The sequence below is a fragment of the Microcebus murinus genome, chromosome 6 (assembly GCF_040939455.1).
Source record: "Microcebus murinus isolate Inina chromosome 6, M.murinus_Inina_mat1.0, whole genome shotgun sequence".
In the NCBI taxonomy this organism is placed as follows: Eukaryota; Metazoa; Chordata; class Mammalia; order Primates; family Cheirogaleidae; genus Microcebus; species Microcebus murinus.
Genome location: NC_134109.1, coordinates 86,922,785 through 86,947,760, shown reverse-complemented (window position 1 = coordinate 86,947,760; position 24,976 = coordinate 86,922,785). Strand labels below are relative to the sequence as shown.

The 24,976-nt window shown below is 38.6% G+C and overlaps 2 protein-coding genes across 2 annotated transcripts in view; one reads left to right on the top strand and one right to left on the bottom strand.

Annotated features, from left to right (window-relative positions):
• SHC4 (SHC adaptor protein 4) overlaps positions 1–24,976 on the top strand; it is a 125,236-nt gene that overhangs the window by 65,952 nt on the left and 34,308 nt on the right. Inside the window, exons 3-6 of the mRNA XM_012763530.3 lie at positions 1,603–1,666; positions 6,872–6,991; positions 16,923–16,976; positions 21,129–21,180. Coding sequence (XP_012618984.1) covers positions 1,603–1,666; positions 6,872–6,991; positions 16,923–16,976; positions 21,129–21,180 — 290 coding nt within the window. The remainder of the gene's footprint in view (positions 1–1,602; positions 1,667–6,871; positions 6,992–16,922; positions 16,977–21,128; positions 21,181–24,976) is intronic.
• Positions 11,780–13,518, bottom strand: EID1 (EP300 interacting inhibitor of differentiation 1). The gene has a single exon (XM_012763532.2). It carries the CDS (start codon positions 13,417–13,419, stop codon positions 12,856–12,858), a length of 564 nt encoding a protein of 187 aa, XP_012618986.1. The 5' UTR covers positions 13,420–13,518; the 3' UTR covers positions 11,780–12,855.

The following is a 24,976-nucleotide window of genomic DNA, read 5'->3' as shown; positions in this document are numbered from 1 at the left end:
CTTCTTAGACCAGAACTCTCAGGTGGCTCTCATGGAGTAAAGGACCTTCCTTTTCTTAGAATACCTCTTTATTAAATATCATCAGTACACTGAGGTGCCTGGACTAGTTATCTCGGCAGCATCTGAGGCCAATTTGGATGAATTATATGAGTCTTATCAATTATTGAATAATCATTAAGATGATTCAAAACATCAGTCAACCAACCAAATAAGAGCACCCAACCCTCTGTATTATCCTTTTATTTGACTCCAGAGATCAAAGGTTGGAATCCTAGAGAAACAATACATACGAAATCCTGACAAAATATGTTAAGCCAAAGATCCATTCTATCCTTTGGCTTCAGGTAATTATGCAAAAATCAGACAAGGTAATACCTTAGAGAAGAGTTTATACAGAAAAAAAGGGATCTCAGCTCCAACATATATGTCCAAAATGATGCACAGAATCTTCGGGAATTCTGATTATCTTTCCAAGTGACTTCTAGAAGAACACTGCTGTGCACTGCAACATATTGTAGCTATAGTTTTTTTTTTTTTTTTTTTTTTTTTTTATGGGTCTGCATTCCTCTCTCTGACCTCCCTATTCCTTCAGGAATTAAAAATATCTGATATTTTTAACTTAAAATAGAAAATATTATAAAATATAATATATATTAAACTCTAATACAGTATTCCGTGTGTGTTTGTGTGTGTAAGAGAATATAGTTTATTAATTTAAACAATGATCTCTGGGGGATCCGAGAAGGGGCTTAGAGATTCCCATTTGCCTTGTGAAAAGTTTAATCTATGTGTTGAAAGCCACAAGGCTAAGGTTCAGATTACACAGAGTGAAAGGCCGTTAGGAATGCTCAGAGTCCTGGAGACAAAAGCTTTTAGTTATAACTGCATTTCTGGAGAGGAGAGCGCCGGTCTCTTCACCACGTCCATTAAGGACCAACTGCTTATTTTAGTGGTGCCTTTCTCTCAGGAAGTGCAATATATAGTAAGAGCAGAAAAATAAGCAAAGGAGGAAATTTGATATTGATTTTCTTTTCTTCTGTGAAATTACATGAAAGCTCAATGGCTTGTAGCAGTACCTTAGTCAATAAGGCTCCATTTGAGACTACCTTGAAGTTCAATGTCCTCCCCATCCTTTTAAACTTCCTCCAGTGTCAGGTTCTTTTGTATTTAATTGTCTTTGGTGCTGAGATACTATGAAGCTTTTTATTCAAAACACGGCAGAGAGGATTTTGCTTATGGTAAAACGGAGATGTATTCCCAGACAACAAAAGTCTGCCCCTCCTTTTTGGTTAAAAATGAACCACACACAAAAAAATCAAATCTGAAAATCCAAGGGGAAAAAAAGGAAATAATTAAAGTGAATAGTTGGGCTATTTGTTGGAAAACAATTTTTCAGTATTAGGGTGTTGCTGGGTTTTCCTGGGTTTGAAGTGCAGAAGGAGTAAGCACACTGTTTTCTCCTGTGGGGCTGGGGCATGGTCATTTACGTAAGACTTACCATTGTGTATATGTACATTTTGGTCATGAAAATTTCTAACATTTCTTGAACACTTACTGTGTGTAGGTAGCATGCTAAGTCTTTACATGGTTTCTGTTCTGTAGGGAAGCAATAAGTCGCCTGTGTGAAGCTGTCCCTGGGGCAAATGGAGCCATTAAAAAGCGAAAGGTAAATATTGATGTGGTTTTCTTGTCTTACGTTTCCCTAACTACTGCGAAGATAGCATCACTCCAGCAAACTGGTATTAACTGAGTAGCACCTAAGTGGACACATAGGTACTACAGTAATAGGGTATTGGGGAGGGGGGCGGGTATATACATATATAACGAGTGATATGCGCACCATCTGAGGGATGGTCATGCTGGAGACTCAGACTTGTGGGGGGAGGGGGGAAGGGCATTTATTGAAACCTCAAAATCTGTACCCCCATAATATGCTGAAATAAAAAAAAAAAAAGAGTTGATAGTTCATTCCACCATATGACCCCAGGGCCAGCCTGGGCTTTATTACGTGGCGTGATAATCAGAGCTGCACTCAAAGTGGCTGCTCTTGTCCCTCAAATTTTTCTGAGTCACCTGACACTGTCTGACATTGGTGATACCTCAAGTGGCAGGTGGAGAAAGTGCCTGGACTTAAGGTCAAAAACAGTGGGCTGCCAGGCCGGGGTCTTTTCTTGCCTTTGAGCACGGCATCTCCTCTCTCTGGGACTCGGTGAAGTTAGAGAATTGAACTGGATGACCGGTTTGGTGTCTTTCAATTTCACTATTTTATGATGTATGTATTCTGCATTTTAACATTTTAGACTTTTTAGATGTCCTGGCCTATTTTCAAATGTGAACACGGACCATGGTAGAGGTGAGATAAAAAATAACACACGGAAGAGTAGTTTCCATACTGAAAGAAAGCAAACCTTGTGATGTTGGACACACTTGGATTGAAATCCTGCCTCTGCCACCTACTACTACAACACTGTGATCTTGGACAAATCACTTAACCTCTTGAATCCTTGCTTTCCTCATCTGTACAATGGGAGACAGTAGCACTTACCTTAGAGTCATGTAAGAATTAAATGAAGTGATGTCTACAAACTGCCTAACTGTGTCTTCCATATATTAGGCTTTCTACATTAATGGTAGCTAGTATTACTGCTATTAGGCTATTAATTAGCTCAGAAGGTTTGGTTGCTTTGAAAAGTGCAAAGGGAAGGCGCATAGGCTCTTAAGATAACCATACAAATCATAGAATTGTCTACTGTTTAGGAGGGAAGGGAATTTTAGAGATCTTCCAGTCCAACCCTCTCGTTTTGCCTGCTGCTAAACTGAGTCCAAGAGAAGACATAGTATTTGCCTCGAGGTCAGAGCCAGCTGTAGAAGCTGGATCTTCAGATTCCTGGCTTAGAGCTTTATTTCTGTGCCACCCTGCCTCATTTTCTGTCATCATTCTTCATCATTTTACATAGAGCTGAACCCAGTGCCACCCAGAGTGACTCAGAGGAGTCATATGGTATGGAAAACTCTGACAAATGGCCCTTGAACGCCCTATTACTGATTTCTTTGACAGAACCCATGGTTCCAAAGCAGCCTCAAGCCTCCTCCTGCTTCTCATAGTCTCTGTGAATAGTATGCTTCGACTGAATGATCCCAACAAATAGGCTCATTCATTTAAGGTTTCTCATTTCAGGAGTGGGGATTCCACACCCCAAAATAAAGCAAAACAAACCTGACTATCATATATCCAGAAAGTACACTTGTAAAGAAAAACAGAAAAATGTCCCCATTTTCATTTCTGATTTTAATAATCTGAGTCTTCTCTCTTCTTTTTCTTAGTCCATCTAACTAAAGGTTTGTTGATTTTGTTGATCTTTTTGAAGAACCAACATTTGGTTTAGTTGATTTCCTCTGTTGTTTTTCTATATTCTTTTTTTTTTTTTTTTTTTTTTTTTGAGACAGAGTCTCCTTCTGTCACCCTGCCTAGAGTGCAATGACATTGTCATAGCTCACAGCAACCTCAAACTCCTGGGCTCAAGTGATCCTCTTGCTTCAGCCTACTGAGTAGCCGGGGTTACAGTGTGTGCCACCATGCATGGCTAATTTTTTCTATTTTTAGTAGGGATGGGGTCTCACTATGTTGCTTACTATGGTCTTGAACTCCTGAGCTCAAGCTATCCTCCTGCCTTGGTCTCCCACAAAATTACAGGCGTGAGCCACTGCAATTGGCCTATTGTCTATTTCTGTATCTCTGCTCTAAACTTTGTATTATTTCCTTCCTTCTGCTAGCTTTAGGTTTAGTTTGTTCTTTTTCTATTTCCTAGAGTTGTAAAGTTAGGTTTTTTTTTATTTCAGGTCTTTCTGATTTTTTAATATAAGGGTTTAAAGCTATAGATTTCCCTCTTAGCCCTCACTGTTTTCACTGCGTTCTGTAAGTTTTGGAATGCTGTGTTTTTTGTACCTTGTTAATCATCACAAAAAACCTAGACACAGGTCCTATTATCTGCTCCAATTTTACAAGTGAGGAAACTGGGTCCCTGAGGGGTTAACTTGCCCAGTGACCAGTCAATGTGTAGAGGGGCCAGGCCAAGCCCAGCAGTCTGGCTCTGGGATGCACACTTTTAACCACAAGGCTATCTGCCTCTCCACCGAGCTCCATCCATCTCCCTCCCTCCACCTCCCCCAGGATGAGGAAGCCAAAAACTATTTAAGGCCAACTGAATATGGCCAGGATCTCCATTTGATTCCAGTAGGTCTGTGGGCTGTTGCACCATAGGCAGCTTGAAGTGCTTAGGATTTATCCATTTATGCGATATCCCATGAGTTTTGAAATCTAAAAGGTAATGAATAACCAAAAGTACTGGAAGTTTCTGAGAGACTGTGTAGTATAGAGTCAGAAGAGCCATACTGGTATGTCAGGACCCATAAATTGACCCAGCTGTGGCCAGTTAATGTCTCCCTATCATAAGAGTTTTCTCATTTGTAAAATGTGGATACTCACCTCTGTCCAGACTGCCTCCACTCTTTAGTAAAAGTTGGGAGGTATTCCATCCTCAGCCTCTTCTTTCTGTGATCTTCCCCTCCTACCCCATAGTGACCTTTTGCAAGGGCCCCCGGCCTGGGGCTTCTCCCTTCTTTTTTTCTCAAAGGAGAAATCCTGTAGGAAAATTCATTTAAGCCTGGGTGCAGTGGCTCATGCCTTGTAATCCTAGCACTCTGAGAGGCTGAGGTGGGAGGATTGTTTCGGCTCAGGAGTTTGAGACCAGCCTGAGCAAGAGCAAGACCCTGTCTCTACTAAAAATAGAAAAATTAGCTGAGTGTGGTGGCACATGCCTGTAGGCTACTTGGGAGGCTAATGCAAGAGGATCCATTTGAGCCCAGGAGTTTGAGGTTGCAGTGAGCTATGATGACACCACTGCACTCTAGCCCAGGCAACAGAGGGAGACTGTCTCAAAAAAAAAATTTTTTTTTCCATTTAAAAAGTAGTAATTATAATCACTACGGTTTGTTAGCACTTCACTGTATACTATGCATTTCCATATAATTTATTACTGAATTTGATTGTTCTAAGATCTCTAATGGCTAGAAGTGGGAGGACGGAAGTGATGTTATTGTCCCTGCTTTGTAAACAAAGACACAGAGGGCTTCTAGGAGTTTCCTAAGGTCCCTCAGCTGAATAATAGCACAGCTAGGACTTGAATCCAAGTTGCTTCATTGCCAGTCCTGTATGCTTTCCACCCTGCTGTGCTTTCTGTTCCATGGGTCATTTAAATGTTAAGTCATTCATAATAATGGGATGAATGACTCTATACAATAAATACATTTTGGGCATTTCTCACAAGTTAAGGTTATTGAGGGGACAAAATTAAGATGATTTATATGAAAGATCTTTACGATAACAAAGTGCTTTTCAACTATGAGATAGTATTATTTAATTGGCATTTAATAGTAATTCTTTAAAAACCAGCGTGGAAAGAAACTCTAGAGAAGCAAATGAGTGATTTGCTATTAAATGCAGTCACTGCGGGGAACACAAAGTCCTATAATTGTGTGGCTTGTCTTGCTAAGAGCCATGTGCAGAGCAGAGAAAGCAGACCAAAAGTCAATTTTATGACAGAGTGATACCTACAGTATTTGGGGCTCCTTAGATACACTGTTTGCACTACATTGTAGAATGTACATGGAATTAAAAATAAAACTATACATTAAAATTCAACAATGTATGTTTAACAGTTTGGTGTGGTTCCATAATGAATCAAATGAGAGTAATATAAAAGCAAAACTGTGAAAAAAAAACCAACAAATTATGTTTTCATTGATTGCCTCAAAGTATCAGTCCATATGCTGAGGAATTACTATTTTTCCATTCTCAACTGGCCCAGTTTCTAGCACAGGATTTCAAGACTTAATTCACACATCCATCACAGTATTTAAATCTCTCTGCTGGGCGCAATGGCTCATGCCTATAATCCCAGCATTTTGTGAGGCTGAGGCAGGAGGATCACTTGAGGACAGGAGTTCCAGACAGGCCTGGGCAATGTATCAAGACCCTGTCTCTATAAAAAATAGAAAAAATTAGCCTGGCATGGTAGCACATGCCTGTAGTCCCAGCTACTTGGGAGGCTGAGGCAGGAGGATCACTTGAGCCCAGGAGTTTGAGGTTGCTGTGAGCTAGGCTGATGCCACAGCACTCTAGCCTGGGTGACAGAGCGAAACTCTGATTCAAAAAACAAAAAAATTTTGGTAAGCCGTCTTTATGAATGAGTTTATGTGGAATAGGCTAACCCCTTCCTAGTAATATTTGTTGATTTTAACAACAGGGACCTTCTGAAAATAATGATTTAACCTAAAAGAGTAGCGGATGGTAGAATTTCAGCCATTGTGGTTGTCTGAAGATAAAGATTAGGCTGGTAGGGGACTTTTTTAATTCTAGGAAGGGAAAGGTGAGGGAGGAACAGGGATAGCTTCAGGGAAGGAAGTGGTTACTTTGTTGGAAAGTGTTCACCAGTCCCTTCAGTGGCATTAGATTCAGTGGATTATCAACTTTTTCTTTTCTTTATGTTTGTGTTGAAAAGGTCTTCAGAGTTCAGCTGGTCTAAATTCTTACAGGAATTTGTTTACACGAAGCAGTCCCCCATTCCCAACACTTGGGAAGGAGGAAATGTGTGGGAAAAGTTCTGAGAGCCCAAATGTTAATGTTTACTAAACAATTTCCTGCATTGTAATTTTTTAAAGCTTTTATTTGACAAAAAATCATTCCATCTCATATGATTTGTGTTAAGTAAAATAGAAGAGCATGGGCTTTGACCCATCTTTAACATTTAAAAAACATTAACATTCATTCTGTAACAAAATTCATAACATTGTTGTTTTTTTATTTTTCAAGGCTCCAGTTAAGTTCCTATCAACAGTTCTTGGCAAAAGTAATCTTCAGTTTTCGGGAATGAATATAAAACTGACCATCTCAACATGCAGCCTCATATTGATGAATCTTGACAACCAACAGGTAATATCATGGATGTCATTTACAGTATAACATATCATCTGTTTTTCTAGAGAAGTCTGGGGATAATAAAGAGAATAGAGCTTCAGAGTATGCCTACAATTTAATAAGGCACAAGAGGAAAAAATGTGCCCAAAATTTATGCATAACAATAGTTAGAACAACAGCATTACTAACCCATCACTGGGGCATTTAACGGTCTATATACTTGCCCCTAACTAATTGGCTTTGTACAAAAACCTGTGGTGCAGGCCGGGCGCTGTGGCTCACGCCTGTAATCCTAGCTCTTGGGAGGCCGAGGCGGGCGGATTGCTCAAGGTCAGGAGTTCAAAACCAGCCTGAGCAAGAGCGAGACCCCGTCTCTACTATAAATAGAAAGAAATCAATTGGCCAACTGATATATATATATATAAAATTAGCCGGGCATGGTGGCACATGCCTGTAATCCCAGCTACCAGGGAGGCTGAGGCAGAAGGATCGCTTGAGCCCAGGAGTTTGAGGTTGCTGTGAGCTAGGCTGACGCCATGGCACTCACTCTAGCCTGGGCAACAAAGCGAGACTCTGTCTCAAAAACAAACAAACAAACAAAAAAAAACCTGTGGTGCAAAGAATATAGTACATACCATTTGGCAGCTCATCCTTGAGTCATTCATTGCTTAGTCCCACCAACCCTCTGCAAAGGAAAAGCAATTCCATTATCAGAACTAACAGACTGTGTGTTGGGCTGGGGTGCAGACGAGGGAAAAAGGGGAAAGGTGATGTTAGGGTTAATGTTCTAGCTAATTGAAATTTAAGCAGAAAACATTTTCTTTCAACTCTTGCGGTTGAGAAGCTATCTAAAATGTTTACTCTATAAACAATTTTTCCTTTCTGGATAATTTATGATACAATGATGTGCCTGAGTTTTCATTGTGAACCTCCTTTCTCAAAAAACATCATTGCAAAAAATGCAAAAGATACACAGGCATTGGGCTAAATATGTACCAAAGCTAGGCCACTGATTTGCTTTTAATTTTTTAAACTTCTTCTATCAGATTATTTTTATGTGTTATTAGAGTCTTATTTTTCTCTTTGTCTATACGTAGTGATTCAAGGTTATTTATATTTAAGATTTCATTGTATAGAATGTTGTTAGTCAAGGGCTCGTCAAAGGTTTAATGTGTACATAAATACACTAAGAGGCTTTGAGATCACGTATAGTTTGAAATTCTGGCTTTGATGCTCACTAGCAAGTTACCCTACTACTGTGAGCTTCAGTTTTCCTCATCAGTGAAATGATGATTATAGTACCTATTTATAGGGTTTCTGAGAGGATGGATTTAACAGTGTCTCATTGGGCTATTTAGAGGATTAAATGAGATAATGGATATAAATCACTTAGCAAGTGCTGTTCACATGGTACCTATTATTATTTATTCAAACATTCCTTCTCAGATACCCTTTCATATACTCAGTACTTAACAGGGAAAGCATATTATAATATATAAAATTAGAAAATTTATCAGTTACATAGAAATACATGTTGTGAGGGCTGTTTTTATTTTCTAAATTCAAAAGCAGAATAAAATACATTGCTTATGCAGTAGTATAAAACACCTTAGAGGAAATGCAACATATGTAGGTTCTAGGTGAAATATTCACTCAGTTATTCAGATGCTTTGACCTTAAGACATCTCTAGATATAAAATTTAGTTTTAGTTTTCACCCTCCACCCTCGTGTATGGTACCACAGAGACTCAATGCTTTTAATTATGAGATCTCACTGAGTATAGGAGCTCTTGGATTATCTCAGAATTTTGTAAGGGAGGAAGAGTAGGCAAAGCTGGAGCCATCAGATTGGTGACAGAATCTAATGATCATTTTTTTAAATGGCCCTTTCCATGGGGTGCCTGAAGTTAATGGGAAATTTATGAAGAATAGGGTTATGGTGTATGTGGTGGGACATAGTTTATTTTCAGGCTCTCTTTCCTTTCCACTACCCTTTTTCAGGGCACAGCAATTAGCGCTGATATTACTACACACCCATAATCTTTCAGGCAGAATAGAATAGGGATGGTGGATGGCTTTCACTACCATAGCTATTAGCAATGATGTGCCTGTGAGAGTAGCCTGCATCATTTCTACACTGGTGGTAGAATGGGGTTGTATCCAGCCCACCGCTGGAGGACCAAAGTTACGATCTCACTGACCTCAGACCCAAGGATGGATTTTTAATAACTATTTTGAGCTATTCTGTAGGCCTGGGGGAAATGGCTGGGGGTGGGTGGGTGTGTGGGGAAGAGATATGCCACAGTGGAGGCTCCAACTCAAGCTTTATATGCTCCATGAGAAGGACAACTAAACAAGATGAAGGCAGCAGGGAAGAGAGGAGACCTTATGGATATAGCATGAAAAAAGGATTTATAAAAAAACTATCCCTAGAAGTTGTAAGATAAATACAAAAAAAAAAAAAAATACTAATGCCTTCCCCAGCCTCCACTCCCACTTAATTACTAAGATATACTTTGGATTGAAAACATAAACTGGTTCAAGTTTATGGATATATTCATAGATGACAGCATTTATCAGAACTATCAGATAGTTCACATTTATCTTTAGTCACTGAGAACATTAAGAATGTAACAACTCCTAGAAAATGTTTCATGGACCCTCAGAGGGAGAAAATAAAATAGTAAATACATGATGCTTGTTAAGTTTTTAAAATTACCATATTTTGGGGTGAGAATATACATTTGGGAAAGCATATTCCTTATTTCAAAATTCAAGCAACAGACTTTCTTGACATACTTTAATATAGTATTTTGGGGCCTTAAGCAAAACTGTTGTCAGTAGCTTTCATTCCCACTAATTCTTTACTCATTTCTACAGCTATCACCAACTCTAAAATAGTGACTGAATTCAGAAAGGTAATAGATAAAGTAAAACACGCAGAACATGGAGACATCCTTTAGTCTCCAAGAGGGAACTTCAGATATTTAGAGGCCAGACACATAATGCAAACTGTCCAGGTACAAGTAAAAACAATGGTGCAAGCCCCAGTGATAAATGGCAAATCCCACTTGGCCTCCATGTTAGAGAGACAACACTGGGGAACCTAGCAAACAGAGTATGTTCCCTAAATGTACATCAGATGCTTTTGCCATGCAGGACTATATAGGTCGAGGGCAGCCAGATCTTCCATTTTTGTAAAAAAACAATACAACAAAAGCGACAATCTGGATTTTTAGTTGCCATCTCTGTATTGAGATGTTGGTCTCTAATTTAAAAATTAAAATATTAAATAGAAGTATGAGCCACATAGATCTGTGGCCTGAAGGCAGCCAATGTGGGATATATAATCTAAGCAAATGTTTATAATATATATGGATTGAACTAAAAAACTCTCACGAATCACACTAGGTATTATTCGTAAGCCTCTTTAAATTCCCCATCCCCACTCCACATCTCCCCCTATTGCAAAATCAGTATTAGAATTTCCCTAGATTTCTTTAGTTCCTGTAAATGATACACACACATCTTCATTTAATCCTCACAATTTGTAAGATACATCCAATTATCACTATTTTCAGTTTAGAACGTGAACCAGAGAGATAGTAATTTACCCAGTAATTAATTTACCCAGTAAGTAATTTACCCAGCTACTGAGCTAATAAGTGGAACCCAAATTTGAATCAAGCAGTCTGGTTCCAGTCTGTGGTAACCATAACAATAAAAAGAAATATAACTGATTTAACACAGCTAAAAGGAATGTTAAAATGTTACGATATTCTATCTTCAGTAAGTATAAACACTAATTTCAGTTTACTGGGTATTTTTAAGATCATCAAACCATCAGAGTCAGTTGCACAGCCCAGGTTTTTCCACGATGAGGCTTCAAATGCAACAGGGAGTGATTTTTACCCCCTCCTCCCAGCTCATTCCCAGAGAGGAACAGTTACAAACAGTAACAATTACAAACCTCCCAGTTTGTAAACCTCAGATGTTTTCTAAATTTATCTTTCCTTGCATTTTTATCTGGAGATAAATGCAACTGGCCAGTTTATTGTGCACTGCATTCTCCCTTCCCCCAAGAGTAGTTATTTTCCACTGCACATGCAATTAATTATCCATGGACTCAGGGGACTGCAGCTACAAGCTATTTGAGAAAGCAATGGAAGAGGAGAGACACGGAGAGGTGGCAGGATTAAGGTATTTTAAGTGCCAACATTTTACTTCCTGTCTAGTCTTTCCCCCATCTCTCCCTCCCAACCAAGCTAGTGTTTAAGCAATTATGATCATCCTGGCTTTTTTTTACTTATCTTTTTAAAAAGATAGGTACAGTCCTGTCTTTTACAGATTCCTACTCCCTACCACCACCAAAAGACAGGATGACTGTAAAATAAAACAAGGCTCTGAGTTGTCCTGTTCCCTTCGGTGTATGTTCTTTACTGTGGTCATGGAGCAGGAGCATTTGGAATCTTTTTACTCATCATGATAAAACCTGCTGATATATGCTCATTTTATTGAGCATAGCCTTCTGATGTGATTATTACTCTCAGAACTTCAGCATCTTAATAAAATAACCACAACATGCTCATTGATAGGACAGGTTTTCCTAGATTGGCAAATTCTTACAGACAATAACTTATTAAGTTTAATTTCCAGAAATTAATTTGTAAATCAGGTATTTGAAGCTGGATCGTTTCCCTTTATAAACACTGGTTAAGTTTTAAATCATAAAATGATTGCAATACATACAATAAAAAGTAGTACATGGAGAAAGTGTATATGCAATACTATTAGCCAAACAAATTACACAGAACAAGAAATTTTATTATCTCCAATGCTGGTGCAGAACAAATAACAAGATTAATTAGAGGAGGAGACAGAGGGAAACTTCAGATACTGAGGTAAATTTCTGGGCAGGTTTAAAACTCTTAAAAGTTGACAGCATAATTGTTCATATAGTCTTCTTAGATATAGGGCCTTCCTTTTATTTGACAATTATCACTAACAGTTTTTACAATATGAAGTTCAACTAAAGTCTTTCACCTGTCAAGTTAAATGAAAAAGAGCGAGCAAAACAAAATTTCTCTAGTATACAAGGTGTTAGAAATTGTTTTCTCTGTACTTTCACATACATTTTAATATATAGATTGGAAATTTTACGGATGTCTTAATTTCTGATTTTGAAAAAGTCATGACAATGGATTTTCTCGAATTATAGATCACAGTATCTTTATAAATGATCAAGAAACATGTACAAAATTTCAGATGCTTCTGGAAACACATTTTAAGATGTAACACATGTAATACAAATTTTTGAGTTTACTCATCCTTGGGGATAATGAAGAATACTCAATTTATCTTACACTGAAAATTTAGCCTTTGCTAAGTAGTGCTTGAGTAGATCACAAGTGGAATTTTCAGTTTTCTTAACGGGCTTTCAGTCCAAACAACTTAAAGATATCGTGTGTCCTGTTCGGATATATTTTTTTCTCATTAACTAGTATCAGTGGGCTCTTGTATTGGTAGTTTGTCTTGGTCATGACTTACTCTTGCAAAACCACCTCTAACAGCGAAACAAATACATTTTCCCCAACGCAAGGAAAATCATCTGGATCGGTAACAAAGTCAAAGCCATAGGTGTTTCAGAACATTCTTGAGAACAGATTTCAGCAGTCCTAAGATGCTTTTTCTTCAATGATCCTCTTCCTTTTTCACAACTGTGCAGTCACTGTCCTATTGTCTTCTATTCTGAAAAACAAAAACTCTTTTTTCGAAGATCAAGTTTTTCACTGGCACAGGACTATTTGGAACGAACCCCAAAGATAGCGGAAAGTTGGGTCTCTCCTCAAGTAGTTTCCTCCTCTTTTAACAGCATTCAACTACTCTCTATCAATGATTTCATCACAGCCGAGTTCTTCGGTCAGACGGTTGACGACCATCAGTGAAAAAAGCTCTTCGATAAAAGCTAACTGATCGAACGGGGTCTTCTCGTAATGCATCTGAAACCCGCCATCCAGGGCTGCTTCTCTGGCTCTGGATGTTCTCAGAAACATCTTGTTGGCTTCTTCAAGGGCCGCTGATACTCTGTAGCCGGCACCACTCAGCTGCTCCTCTTCCGGATAGTCGTAGTCGTCCTCCCAGTCATCAAATTCCTCGCCCTCGTCCTCGCTCTCGAAGTCTGGGCCCGGCTGCCCCCCGGGGTTGGGCGCGTTCGCGAGGCCCCGTTTCCCCGCCGGCGCCGCCATGGGCTGGGCCGCCTCCTCCTCCATCGGGCCTTCCTCCTCGAGCTGAGGCGGGGCCCCGTTGCGGGAGGGACGCAGGGAAGGGTCTCGGCTCCCGCTGCCTACCTCCATCTGCGGAAGGTCACCCTCGCCAGGCATCACATCCATCTGCAGGTCAGTGCTCTCTTCGTACAGCTCGGACAGCTCAGCCATTGCCGACATCGTGCAAAGAGCTCGAGCTCTCTCGCAAAGCGCTTTCAGCAAGACAGGAGCTACGCCGCCGCCGCCGCGCGGTTATGCGCTTGCGCGAACGCTGCGCGCTTGCGTAACCCTGCGCGCATGCGTGTCCCTCAGGCACCGCCTCCGGCTCGGCGGGCCCGTATGGCGGGAGGCGCTCGATGTTCCTCGGGGAACGTCAGCGTGGCTCGGTGGGCTGCGTTTCCATCGATTCGAACTTTAGACCTAGACACTCTTCATGCAAGAGCGTAACTTAGTCCCTGTGTTACTTAACTGTATTGCTGCTTATGGTGCTGTAAACTGGAAAATACCTTACGTGGCCTCAATAATTACGCTTAATACTCCTTCCTCTCCTTCCTCTCTTCCCTCCTCCCCTCCTCCTCCTCCTCCCGGGCAATCGCATCTGCTCCAAGGTTCCAATTAATTACCTTTTATCTATGCGCTAATGAATATCCGCAACCACAGATCAGCATATTAAGAACCAATTCATTCTACTTTTATTTTCCACATTTAAATTCACAAATAACAGGCATATTATCCTTTTTTTTTTTTTTTTGAGTTATAGTGAAGAAATGTTTTGTATCATTTCTTTTCCCAGGAGGTAACTTCCCATTATTATCAGTTTGGTTTGTATTCTTTAAATCTTTTTTGTTTTCATTTACATGAATCTTTATGTGCTCGTGCCAAAATACTATTTTGTGGGATTTTTAAAAACATAGTTTATGTAACTATCTTCTACTTTAAAAAGCCCCGGCAATACATATAACATATATATAATTTCATTTGTGTAAATATACTATAGTTGACCTAACAACGGACAAATAATTTCTAGTTTTTTGATACTATAAGCTATGTGTAAAGGAACAGCCGCATGGGCCAGTGTTTTTCTAGAATAAAAACCTAAAAGTGGAAAGGTGGAATTGTAGGGTATGCATACTTTAGTTTAAATAAATACTGTCAAACTGCTCTCCAAAGTTGCTATACAAATTTAAGCTCTTGCCAGAAGTTTGAGAATACCCATGCCCACACGATTTTGTTGAACTTTAATGATTTTTATCAATTTATAGTATCTTGTTTTATTTTCCATAGCTTTGATTTCTTGGAGATTGATTAATCTTTCAGTATGTTTACTGAATATTTGTATTCCTTCTGTGGATTAACTGGTCTTATTTTGGGTTTCTTTTTCTTATTGATTAGTAGGAATTCCTCATTAACTCTGTATATGAATAGTTTGTTTTTCATGTTGCGAAAATATTCTCCCTGCCTGTTGTTGTTTGCCCATTTTTAAAATTCTAGCCATTCCTTGCAGACATCTCGAATGTTTGTCCTGTTTGAGGAGTCTTACACACAAGTTTTAAAATTAGTTTTTGTGTAGTCACATTGAATTTTTTTCTGTATGTCTGTTTCTTTCTATTAAGATGGATTTTCCTACTTCAAAGATCACAGATATAATCTTTTATCTCCCTTCTAGTGTTTTTTAGGTCTTTTATGAAGCAAACATTTACATAAATAATATGAGAACAGGATTTGTTTATATTTTCCATATAGTATCTACATCAGCCAACCCCACTAATTTAATCACCTGTCCTTTTTTTTGCTGCTTGGTGACGCATTTATCATAGACTGAGTCCATGAATACATGAGTCTGTTTTTAAACTTTGTATGCTTGTGAATTTCCATAGTTTTATAATGTCTTGCTATCTAGTAAGGCAAATCTTGACTTTGTTCTTTAAAAAATTACCTTAGCTCTTCTTACACATTTATTCTTCCATATGAATTGTAGAAGCATCTTGAATGTGCCTTTATAATACGTCTTACTGTCTGATAAAAGAAATTGTAACTATTCTTTTAAAAATTTCTTTAGCTCTTTTGGCACATTTATTCTTCCATATGAATTTTAGAAGCAGCTTGAAAAGTTCCACAAATGACATTGGTAACATTTTTATTGGAATTGCATGGAATTTGTAGATTAATTTAGTGGAGAATTGACATCTTTATCATACTGTTTTCTCATGCATAAAGGTGATACATTTCTTTCTACTTGTTCAGGTCTTATTTATACCCTTAATTAAAGTTTTCTGAAAACCATTACATGATTCTTATTAGTTTTACACTTAGTTATTCTTATAAAATGTACCACCCCCAATATAGTATCTAATTGACTATTGATATATGAGAATGACATTGGTCTTTGTATATTGATTTTTTTTTACTGAAATATAAGTATAGAAAAGTACACAAATAGTAAGTATGTAGCTTGGTTAATTATCACAAAATGAACATAGTTATATAATCACTACCCATATCAAAAAATACCATTTGCTGCAACCCAGAAAACCACTTACTTTCTCTTCCTGTGTCCCAGAAGTAACCACTATCCTAACTTCAAATGAAATAAAATAATTTTGTCTGTTTTTAAAATTTATATAAATTAAACCATGTTTATATGTTGTTTGTGTTTGGCTTCTTATCTCAACAAACAGGTTGTTGCTATGTAGTATGCCACTGGCTATCACAATAGTCATTATTGGGATTGTTTCCAATTTAGGACTGTTATGAACAAGGAAGTTATTATCTTTTTTGAGAATATCTTTTTGTTGCACATATTTACACAATTCTGTTGGATATACATCTAAGAGTAGAGTTGCTTGGTCATCTTATACGAGCAGTTTAGTAGACTGTCATACATTTCTGAAAAGAGGATTAGTAAGTAGGTGCATAGTGGGTGTTTTAAATGAACCTTCAAAACAGTATGACAAATGCATCTCTGGAAATTGATCATTATGCTATGGTTTCCAAAGAAGTAATCCTAGAATTTCAAGCAGAAGAAGACAGTTCACTTGACTATTCTTACTTCATATTGGAAATCTTAATGTCAGTGCATTAGTCAGGATACTTTTGGTAGAGAATGACTGAAACCAAATGAAACTACCTTATGCAAAATAAATAAATAGAAAAAATATATAAAGGGAGAGGGTGAAATGTGTTGGTTAAAGTGAGGGAATAAATGTGACCACCAGACTTTTTTTTTTTTTTCTATTTTTAGTTCTCAGCTCTGATTTTCTTCAGAGGGAAAGCTTCATATTCTAGCAGATTTTTCCCACATGGCAGCAAAAGATGGCACCAGAAGCTTTGGGCTTATATGGTCTTTAAGGGCAGAGAGAGATGCTTTTTCTCCTATTATCCATCTTAGTTCCTTCTAAAAGACTCTAACTGGCTCTGCTGTATCCAGAGAGATGGTATTTTCTAATTAGCTAAACCTGGATCATGTTTCCATCTGGGTGAGGAGAGACAGTCAGATGGGCGTGTCAATCCCACCTGAACTTCGTGGATTACATGAGATTATTATATAATGTGGATGGGGTGGTTTCCAAAGGGATGTTGAGCAGGCAAAAACAAAACAAATGTGTGTCTATTACCGTTAAACTATATATACACCTAGGAATGATAATCTATAGCGGCATACATGTTTACTTTATGTTTTTCAGATTATTGCAAATCATCATATGCAGTCTATTTCATTTGCCTCTGGAGGGGACCCTGTAAGTATAGTTCATAAAAATTCTATTTGTAAGAGTTAAAAGAACTTTCATGTAAAGAATATTAGCCACTACATGTCTTTTCCAAATGTATAATTGTAATTTGTGAATAGCTACATGTAGCAGGTAATCAAAAATTTTAGTTTGGACAAAATATTTCCTGTCACTGAATTTAAAAATATTTGGATTCGTGGATGAGCTAATAGTACTCCATGGTGTTACTAGCCATGGAGCTATCATCTGATAAGCTTCTTGTTGATAATATCTGGGTCATAGCAAGCAAGCATGTCATGCATGTGTTGCCAGTCCTCCCCCAGAACTCTTCTCAACACAGAGTTCCAAACAGACTCTACCAAGCAATTGGACTTGGTATATCAACTAAGGTGTTCAGTCTAATCTAGAATGAGCAACCAGGGTTGCAGACATTCATGGAGGAAACCCTCAACTGGGGAGAGAGAAATTCCAGTTCCTTTCTACCAAGAGACCACCTGGTGCTTATTTCCCACAAATTGTGCAGGACTTTCTCTTCAAGGCTACTTTGCAGTATGGTGTGTCATTCCTTGACTCTCTACTGCTTCATTCTTGGACTAGGGCAAAAGGAGAGGGGCACTGAAGCTCGGGAGCCTATGAGTGAGCCAAAAACAAATCTATTTAAACTGAGGGTATTTTACCCTCAGTTTTAGAAGGGCAATTTTACTCTTCTGTGACATTATGGGTGTTTGTCTTGTACCTATAAACATATGGAAGGTTACAAGAGGGCAGAGTATGACTTCCATAATGGTTAAACTTCAGTAACATCAAGGAAACATATGGGGAACATACACAGACCTTTTTCTTACCCAGAATGTATTACCTTCTTTTCTGCAAAGCATTAATAAAGATTATATTAATCATAGTAACTATATTAATAATTAAAGATTATATCCTTCAGAAATGAGGCCATAAAATTCAGTTTAACAGTTGATTTTTTTCTACCTACCACATTTAGTTCCTCACTTCTAATTGAGGAATAAAATTTGGGGTCATAAATGATAGAACACATAACCCAGAAACCCAAGAGAGGTGTGGAGGGTGGTAAAAGCTAAAACTGTCAGCTGGTATAGCTGCCAAGTTTTGATTTGTCTTGAACTCTATGCGAAATATTTAAAAGGGAAAAAAAGTAATTGTGTGTCCTAAAAGGAAATAAAGTTCTGAAGTCACTCTGTGTAATCATTGCTTCATTTACTGACATCTAAAACATTTAAGCAAGTTACTTCGCTCTGGTGTTGGTGTAAGTTTCTTGTGTGTAAAATATATAGCTAAAAGCTATTTAAATTAGCCCATTCTTAAAAATACTTCAACAATTACTTGCCTTCACATTGGCTACCAGTAACTCAAAGTATTTAAGCTTGTCAAACCAGATTTATTTATTTATTTATTTATTTATTTTTAAACTACCTTCAGAATGTCTTTGAAGCATATGGAAGAAATGCAGCCTTTAGTTTTAAATCATTGTGGGTTTTGTTTTTTTCCTTTTATTAATGGATACTCAGTTTTCCCTCAGGCTTCACTGCTTCCTTGCCTTTTAGCCTTGGGTGTAGTTATTTTCAAATGAGTATACTAGTTCCATGATGCCACTATTTAAAAGTAAACCAAATTTTAAGAGCTCCACCTTTTCCCTAAGAAAACTCCACAGATGGCTAATTATGGATTTTCTAGCAAACACGAGTACACAGGGTGTGTGGTGCTTCATAGTAGCTGCTTTGTGAGCCCAGTAGTGGATGTGGACTCCAATCCATCCAGCCTTTTGTAGTCTGGCGTCAACATCGACACCAAAGGTTGGGTAGCAGAGAGGGTCAACTGAATCCAGGCTGAAAAACGTGAGCATTGTCTCTTTACTTCCTAACCCATTATAGCTTGGTCATCCGTGGAGGAACTCAAATACTTAAGAGATTTAAAGTAGTGCTCTATAAGTGTAGTGTGAAAAATAATTATTGGTGTTTGCCATAAATTTTTCCTTTTTAAGTTTCAAGGGTTGCCATCATTTTAGGATTGGTGTGCAAACCCTCATTTACCCTATACGTGCCCTGTGTGATGATTTCTATCTTGTTTTCCAGAGTTTTAATTCTTTTCATACTGTCTTCACGTGCCTTTAGTTCTTTCAACTCACCAAAGCACTGCTCCTACCAAAACCAAACAGTAACGAATTTGTAGCCCCTGTGGGAAAGTTTGAACCTGCTGAATTGAAGGGGACCCCAGTGTTCTCTGCAGCTGGAGAGAAAGCCTATTGATTCAAATTTAAAATAGAAATCTGGAGCCACCTTATGCATCGGCATTAGAAATTGTCTCAGTGAAGTTTGACCCTCAGGTCGGGGAGGAAGTATGGTATAGTGCCAGGCCTTGGAGTCTTGAAGACTTAACTTGCGTAACAGCCCTAAGCTTCAGGGTCCTTGTATGTAAATGAGGATCCCTAAAATGAAGTGAAATGATGCATGTGAAGTGATGGCACAGTACCTGGTACATAGTCACAAGAGGTAGTAGCTATTACCACTGTCACCAACTCATCCTCATCTTGTTTTAGGATACTCACTGAGACAATTTACAGCTTCACAGCTAACTGGGTACAAAGGGTAAGAAGCTGAGTTCAAAGTTTCTCTGGCCCAACATAGCAATCTTCGTTTTACCAGATTTCCTCCAAAATTTCCAAAATAATGAGTATTCTTCCTCCCCCCCCTGGCTTTTGCTCACCCTCATCTTTACTCTCTTCTCAAAAACCATTTATGTGTCTTCCTCCTTATCAGCCCTGAAGACAGTTGTTGGTAATGCTTCTATAGCTAGATATGCTTTTTCTCTGTGTAAAAGTGCATTGTATGCCAAAAATTAAATACATTTAAACATGTTTTTCCCTGCTATTGGTGCTTTACTTTTAGCATTCTGTATATTGTCCCAAATATCTACATTTATAGAATTTTGGAACTATAAGGATGTTGGAGACTGTTCTGAAGGTGAGGAAGCAGGTGTGGAGAGGTCCTGTGGCCTCTTTCCCAACATCTGAGATGCCAGGCAGCGTGGCACCTCTGCGACTTTTAGTAAGAGTGCTAAAGTCCCTAGCAATCGTGACTTTTCTTCTAAATTAACATAAAACAAAACCCATAGATATGGCCTTATTTACTTAAAAGATATTTCAAACCTTTTTTCTTTTTGTACAAGAGAAATTTACTTAGGTGTGTGTTATTTTATTTTTTTAAATAACCCAAGATGAGTTATGCTGACCCTGAAATATGCTTCCGGTATGATTCATTGTGGGTTATTAAGATTGTCCTTGAGGGTATCACAAACATGGGCTCTTATTTCCTGCCGGTTGATTGCATCTTCCCTCTAGAGAGTCATACTTCTAATCTGCAAATGGTGTTTTGTGTGATTTTTTTTTTTCCTGCGACCTGAGATAACAGAAAGCATCTTTAATTATTAAAATCTTATCATTCATCAGCTTAATGTTTTCAATAAAGGCTGGAATTACCAAGTGGCATTTTGTTTGTTTGTTTTCACAAAGTCAGCAGCACATCTCTTTTTGAACTTAAGTTTTTCATGGGCTCTCTTTTTTTTTTTTTTAAATGGCCTTTCCTTTCTATATATTGACCAAACAAATGCCTTGTATTTTTTTTATTATTTCTAGAGTTAACTTACGCTGCACACAAGCAAGCTGATGACCACAAAAACCAACGTGTCTCTCTAGTCAACTTATTTTCTGATATACATAGTATCAGTTTGGACAGCAGGGAAATCAGAATGTCACCTCCTAGTTTATGACACCTTTGTGATTGCATAATCTCTGATATTTCAGTTTTCAACAAAGGAGAGAGTCGTAGTCCATAGCCATTTTTGAAGAATGTGGCCTAACATATTCCCTGTCTGCATTCTCTTTTTTTCTTAATGACACAGTCTGCCTCTAAATTTCTAATCTTCAATTTCTTTCCCCAAGGAGCAGAGAATGTGGAGTATACAGTGTATATTTGTTTATGTTCCCCTTTACAATGCTTTCCTTTTCTCTTTAAATAACAACATTCTTATTTAAGTCCTTGCCTCAATATCCTAAAAGCCTCATGTCCTAAGTGTACTCTTGGTATTTCAACACTACAATTCATTGGTTTTAAATGCATTTTCCCTCTTTTATAGGATACCACAGACTATGTTGCCTACGTAGCTAAAGATCCAGTTAATCAACGAGGTATGGAAAGCAACTTCTAGTTTTCAGAATTTTTTTTAAGAGCTGATATACCGACTTTAAAAAACAACACAGAGTGATTTTCAGTATAGAGAGTGATGAGTATCACTGGAGTGCTCTATTGGATTCTAGAAATGTTATGCAAATTTGAGTTGGAAATAAATAGCCCTGGTGGCAGAGCAAAGTAGAAAAAAAATATGTAGGTGGGATTTAAATCATTTGAGAGATCCACAAACCAAAAGGCTTATATATTTGTACACTTAAAATAGAAGCAGTTTTGGATACGATAGAAAAAGATGGCTGTCACGTCCCCAGTGGACAAATGAAGACCCCAAGCCAGTGAGGAATGAGGCTTGCATTGGCCTTGAGCAGTGTGTGTATGTGTGTGTGTGCATGTGTGTGTTGAACCTGTGCACTTACTGTTTAAATACCTGGAATGTCACTTTGAGTGTTTGGCTTATTTTCATCTTTTAGATTTTAGCTTAAATGTCTCTACTTCAGAGGGACCTTCTTTGACTGGTCACACCCTCTATTTCCAGTAGCAAATCCCACTCTGCTGCATCATAAAACTTTTATTTCTCTCCTCATCAACACCTATTCCACATTTTTATTATTTTATTTAGTCCTTGCACTTGTTGATGTGTTTAATGTGTCCTTTCTACTGGGCTACAAGTTCCATGAGGGAAGGAACCTGTTTCTCTTACTCACTGTTGTTCCCTCAGCACTCAACACAATAGGTAGCCATAGGTGATGCTCAAAAACTATTTTGGTGACTGACTGAGTGAATGGAAGAATGAGTAGATTGAAATTCTTGTCCCAGGATTTAGCAAGGTTGCTTAGGCAACTCATCTCCATGCTTTGGGTCATGGGCTTGAGGTTGCTTAGGTAGTTGGACCTCTCTAGACAGATGTGGTTAGCATTGCTTTTCATCCTTAACTCTGGGACATTCAGACTTCTCTTAGGGATGAGCGTTAGGTCAGTTCTCCTCCTTGACTAGAACCTATTGGTTGGTCAGCATCCTCTGCCACTCCAGGGATGGAGTTTGCCCCAGAGCATTTACTAGTGTGGGGAATGGAGTGGGATTTGGAAATTCAAAGAGCTGTAAGACACGGAGGTGGAAATGCACACAGCATGCTGGGGAGCGAATGAATAGCACACAATGTACGTGGAAGAAGGAAAAAGTCTAAAAGGCATCTAGAGGGCAGACAGAAGAGAGCTAACAAGTAGGGATTTAATCCTGTGGGTAAATGTGTGGAGAGTACTGTTCAAAAAAGCAGAGTTTAGACAGATTGATTTGGCAGCAGGATGTAGTAGATGGATTCATGGAGAAACTTAAGGCAGAAGATCCATTTGGAAGGTATTGTGATTCTCAGAAATGAAATGAGGACCAGCTGCTGGCACAGAGCCTGGCACGTAGTAGATGCTCGGTACGTGCTTGCCAAAAGAAGACGCAATAAGATGGAAGGGAAGGATGGGAGACAAATGCTATGAAGTGCTCTTAAAATTGGCTCACTGTAAACTGAATGATGATCATGGATAATGATCAAAGGGTGGGTAGGAGAGAAAGGAACTAGTGAAGGTGCAGTGGGGGTGTAGGAACAGAGCACAACAAAGGATACCAGGAAAGAGCAACTACATTTAATCCCTGCCTGGATTTCCCTGAAACATAACTGCTTGCTATTTTGGGCAAGTCCTCTGAACAACAAAGCTTTTTCTTTTAACATGAAAAGGACAGGGTGAAAGGAAGGAAAAAATTACACCAGGAAATCTAGAGGTTTAGCGACCTTGCCATCAGTCACTGAATATCTCTGAATATCATGTCAGTGTTCTTGAGTAAATGGTGGTGAGTTCAGAGATTAATGTGGTTGCCAAGAGTAATGGACAAGAAGTATCTCTGTGCTTGCAAATCTCTCCCTTTGCTAAAGTGAAACAAGAGAGGCAGAGAAAATTATGCAACACAGTCATTTTGAGAGTCCCTGTTCTGGTACCTGAGTAGTTTGTCAAAGCCATGCTTGCTTGTATGAATCCATGGGGGTGCTGTTGGGAATTTTGGGGAGGCACTCATGAGAACTGAGGTCATGAGGGGATTTGGGGGATTTGAGGGATAGAAACAGTCCAGATAGAGGTTTCAGGGTTTTTTGTTTTTCTTTAGTCATCAGCCTGTGTATAGAAAATAAGATCAATGGTAGATTCAGAAAGACTGGGTTGGAATCATGATTCTTCCACCATTTCACTGTATGACATTAGGCAGATTATTTCACATCCTGAAACCTCAGTTTCCTTGTCTTTCAAGTGGGAATAATAACATCTACTTCCTGATGGTGTTGAGGCAAATAACTGAGACAACACATGGAGAGCATAATTATCTCTCCTCTGTCATTTCATGTTTCTTTCCTCTTTAGGAAAACAGGCCTATCGGAGCAAATAGATAACTTAGAAACATAAGGTAGTTTTCTTGGATTTAAGAGTTAGTAACTCCTCGTCCCTTATTCTTCCTTTTCTTGTCCCCTTGTCCCTTCTCTTGTTTATCTTGGTTATAAAAATCTCTGTGAGAAGCCACCGTGTTCTCAACATACCCTTGGCTTGCACACCCCTCGAGTGTTAAGTCTTTCCCCCCCTCACCTGGGCCCTCAGACTCAAAGTGCCTGCAAATAGGTAATGACACAGCTTTTGAGACCAAAAATAAATTATTAATTATATCCTTATTACAAAGGGTGAGCTAATCATTGTGGAAGAAAAATAGTTTCTGGCCACCATGGGCTCATCATTTAGTGGGAGGGATAAACATAATAACCCGTAAGACGTGCACGGAGAAGGAGGGTGCCTAGGGAATAGTGCCTGGAACGTTGTAGATGCTTAGGATGTGTGGGACGAATGAATAAGGGCACAGGTGAGAGAGCAGTGTATCGACAGCTTAGAGCCATGTTTGGATGTTGTGAGTGTTGTGGAAAGGTGGGATTGCAGAGATGGGTAAGAGTAGAGGTAGGGGAGTCATGGCCAAAAAGAGAGGCCAGAAACAGATCGTGGAGGGCTTCAAATGCTGGCCAGCAGGTCACTAGGGGTCATCGAACATTTTGAGCCTTATAAAAATTATTCTGGCTTCTGCCATTCTGCTAAAGTTATAAAATGATAATTTTTTTGGCCATCGTGTCTAAAAAGTGATATTGGAAGGCAGAAAAAACAATCTGGAATTGTAGAGTGCAATTCAGAGGACATCTCATTAGTCCTGAGCAGAGGTGTTGATGTTTTAAACTACATTGGAGGACAAAGGGACAGTTGGGACCAAAGTTGTGAACTACTAGTATTTGAAGACTAGATATGAGGGTTGTTGAAGAAATAGGAATCAGATGTTCCTGAGAATTTAATGAGATATTGTATGCAATGCAAATATCTCAGTGCTTGGCTTATAGTAAGTATCTGATAAATGGTAGCTATTGCTGTTATTTTCCTGTGTGATGTGGAGTGATATTGCCACTAAAAGAACAGTAATTCTTATAAATAGGGAAAAAAACAACCCAATAGAAAAATAGGGCAAAGGAAAACAGCTACCATTTATTGCATGCTCACCATATGCCAGGCATTGTCAGGGGTACTTTGTTTGCATTATCTCATTTCATCCTCACAACAACCTAGGAGGTAGATAATATTATTCCTTTTTTATAGAAGAAAATACTGGAGTGTAGTGTGGTTTTCCTAACATTACCCAGTGAGTAAATGGGTGGACTGATTCCAGTCCTGAGGACACCTTTACAAAAGAACATTACAAAGGCACCAAGAAACATTTGAAAAACAATACAAG

What these genes read in the sequence shown, in the direction of transcription:
- EID1 (XM_012763532.2), bottom strand. Translation starts at nt 13,419, where the DNA reads ATGTCGGCAATGGCTGAGCTGTCCGAGCTGTACGAAGAGAGCACTGAC.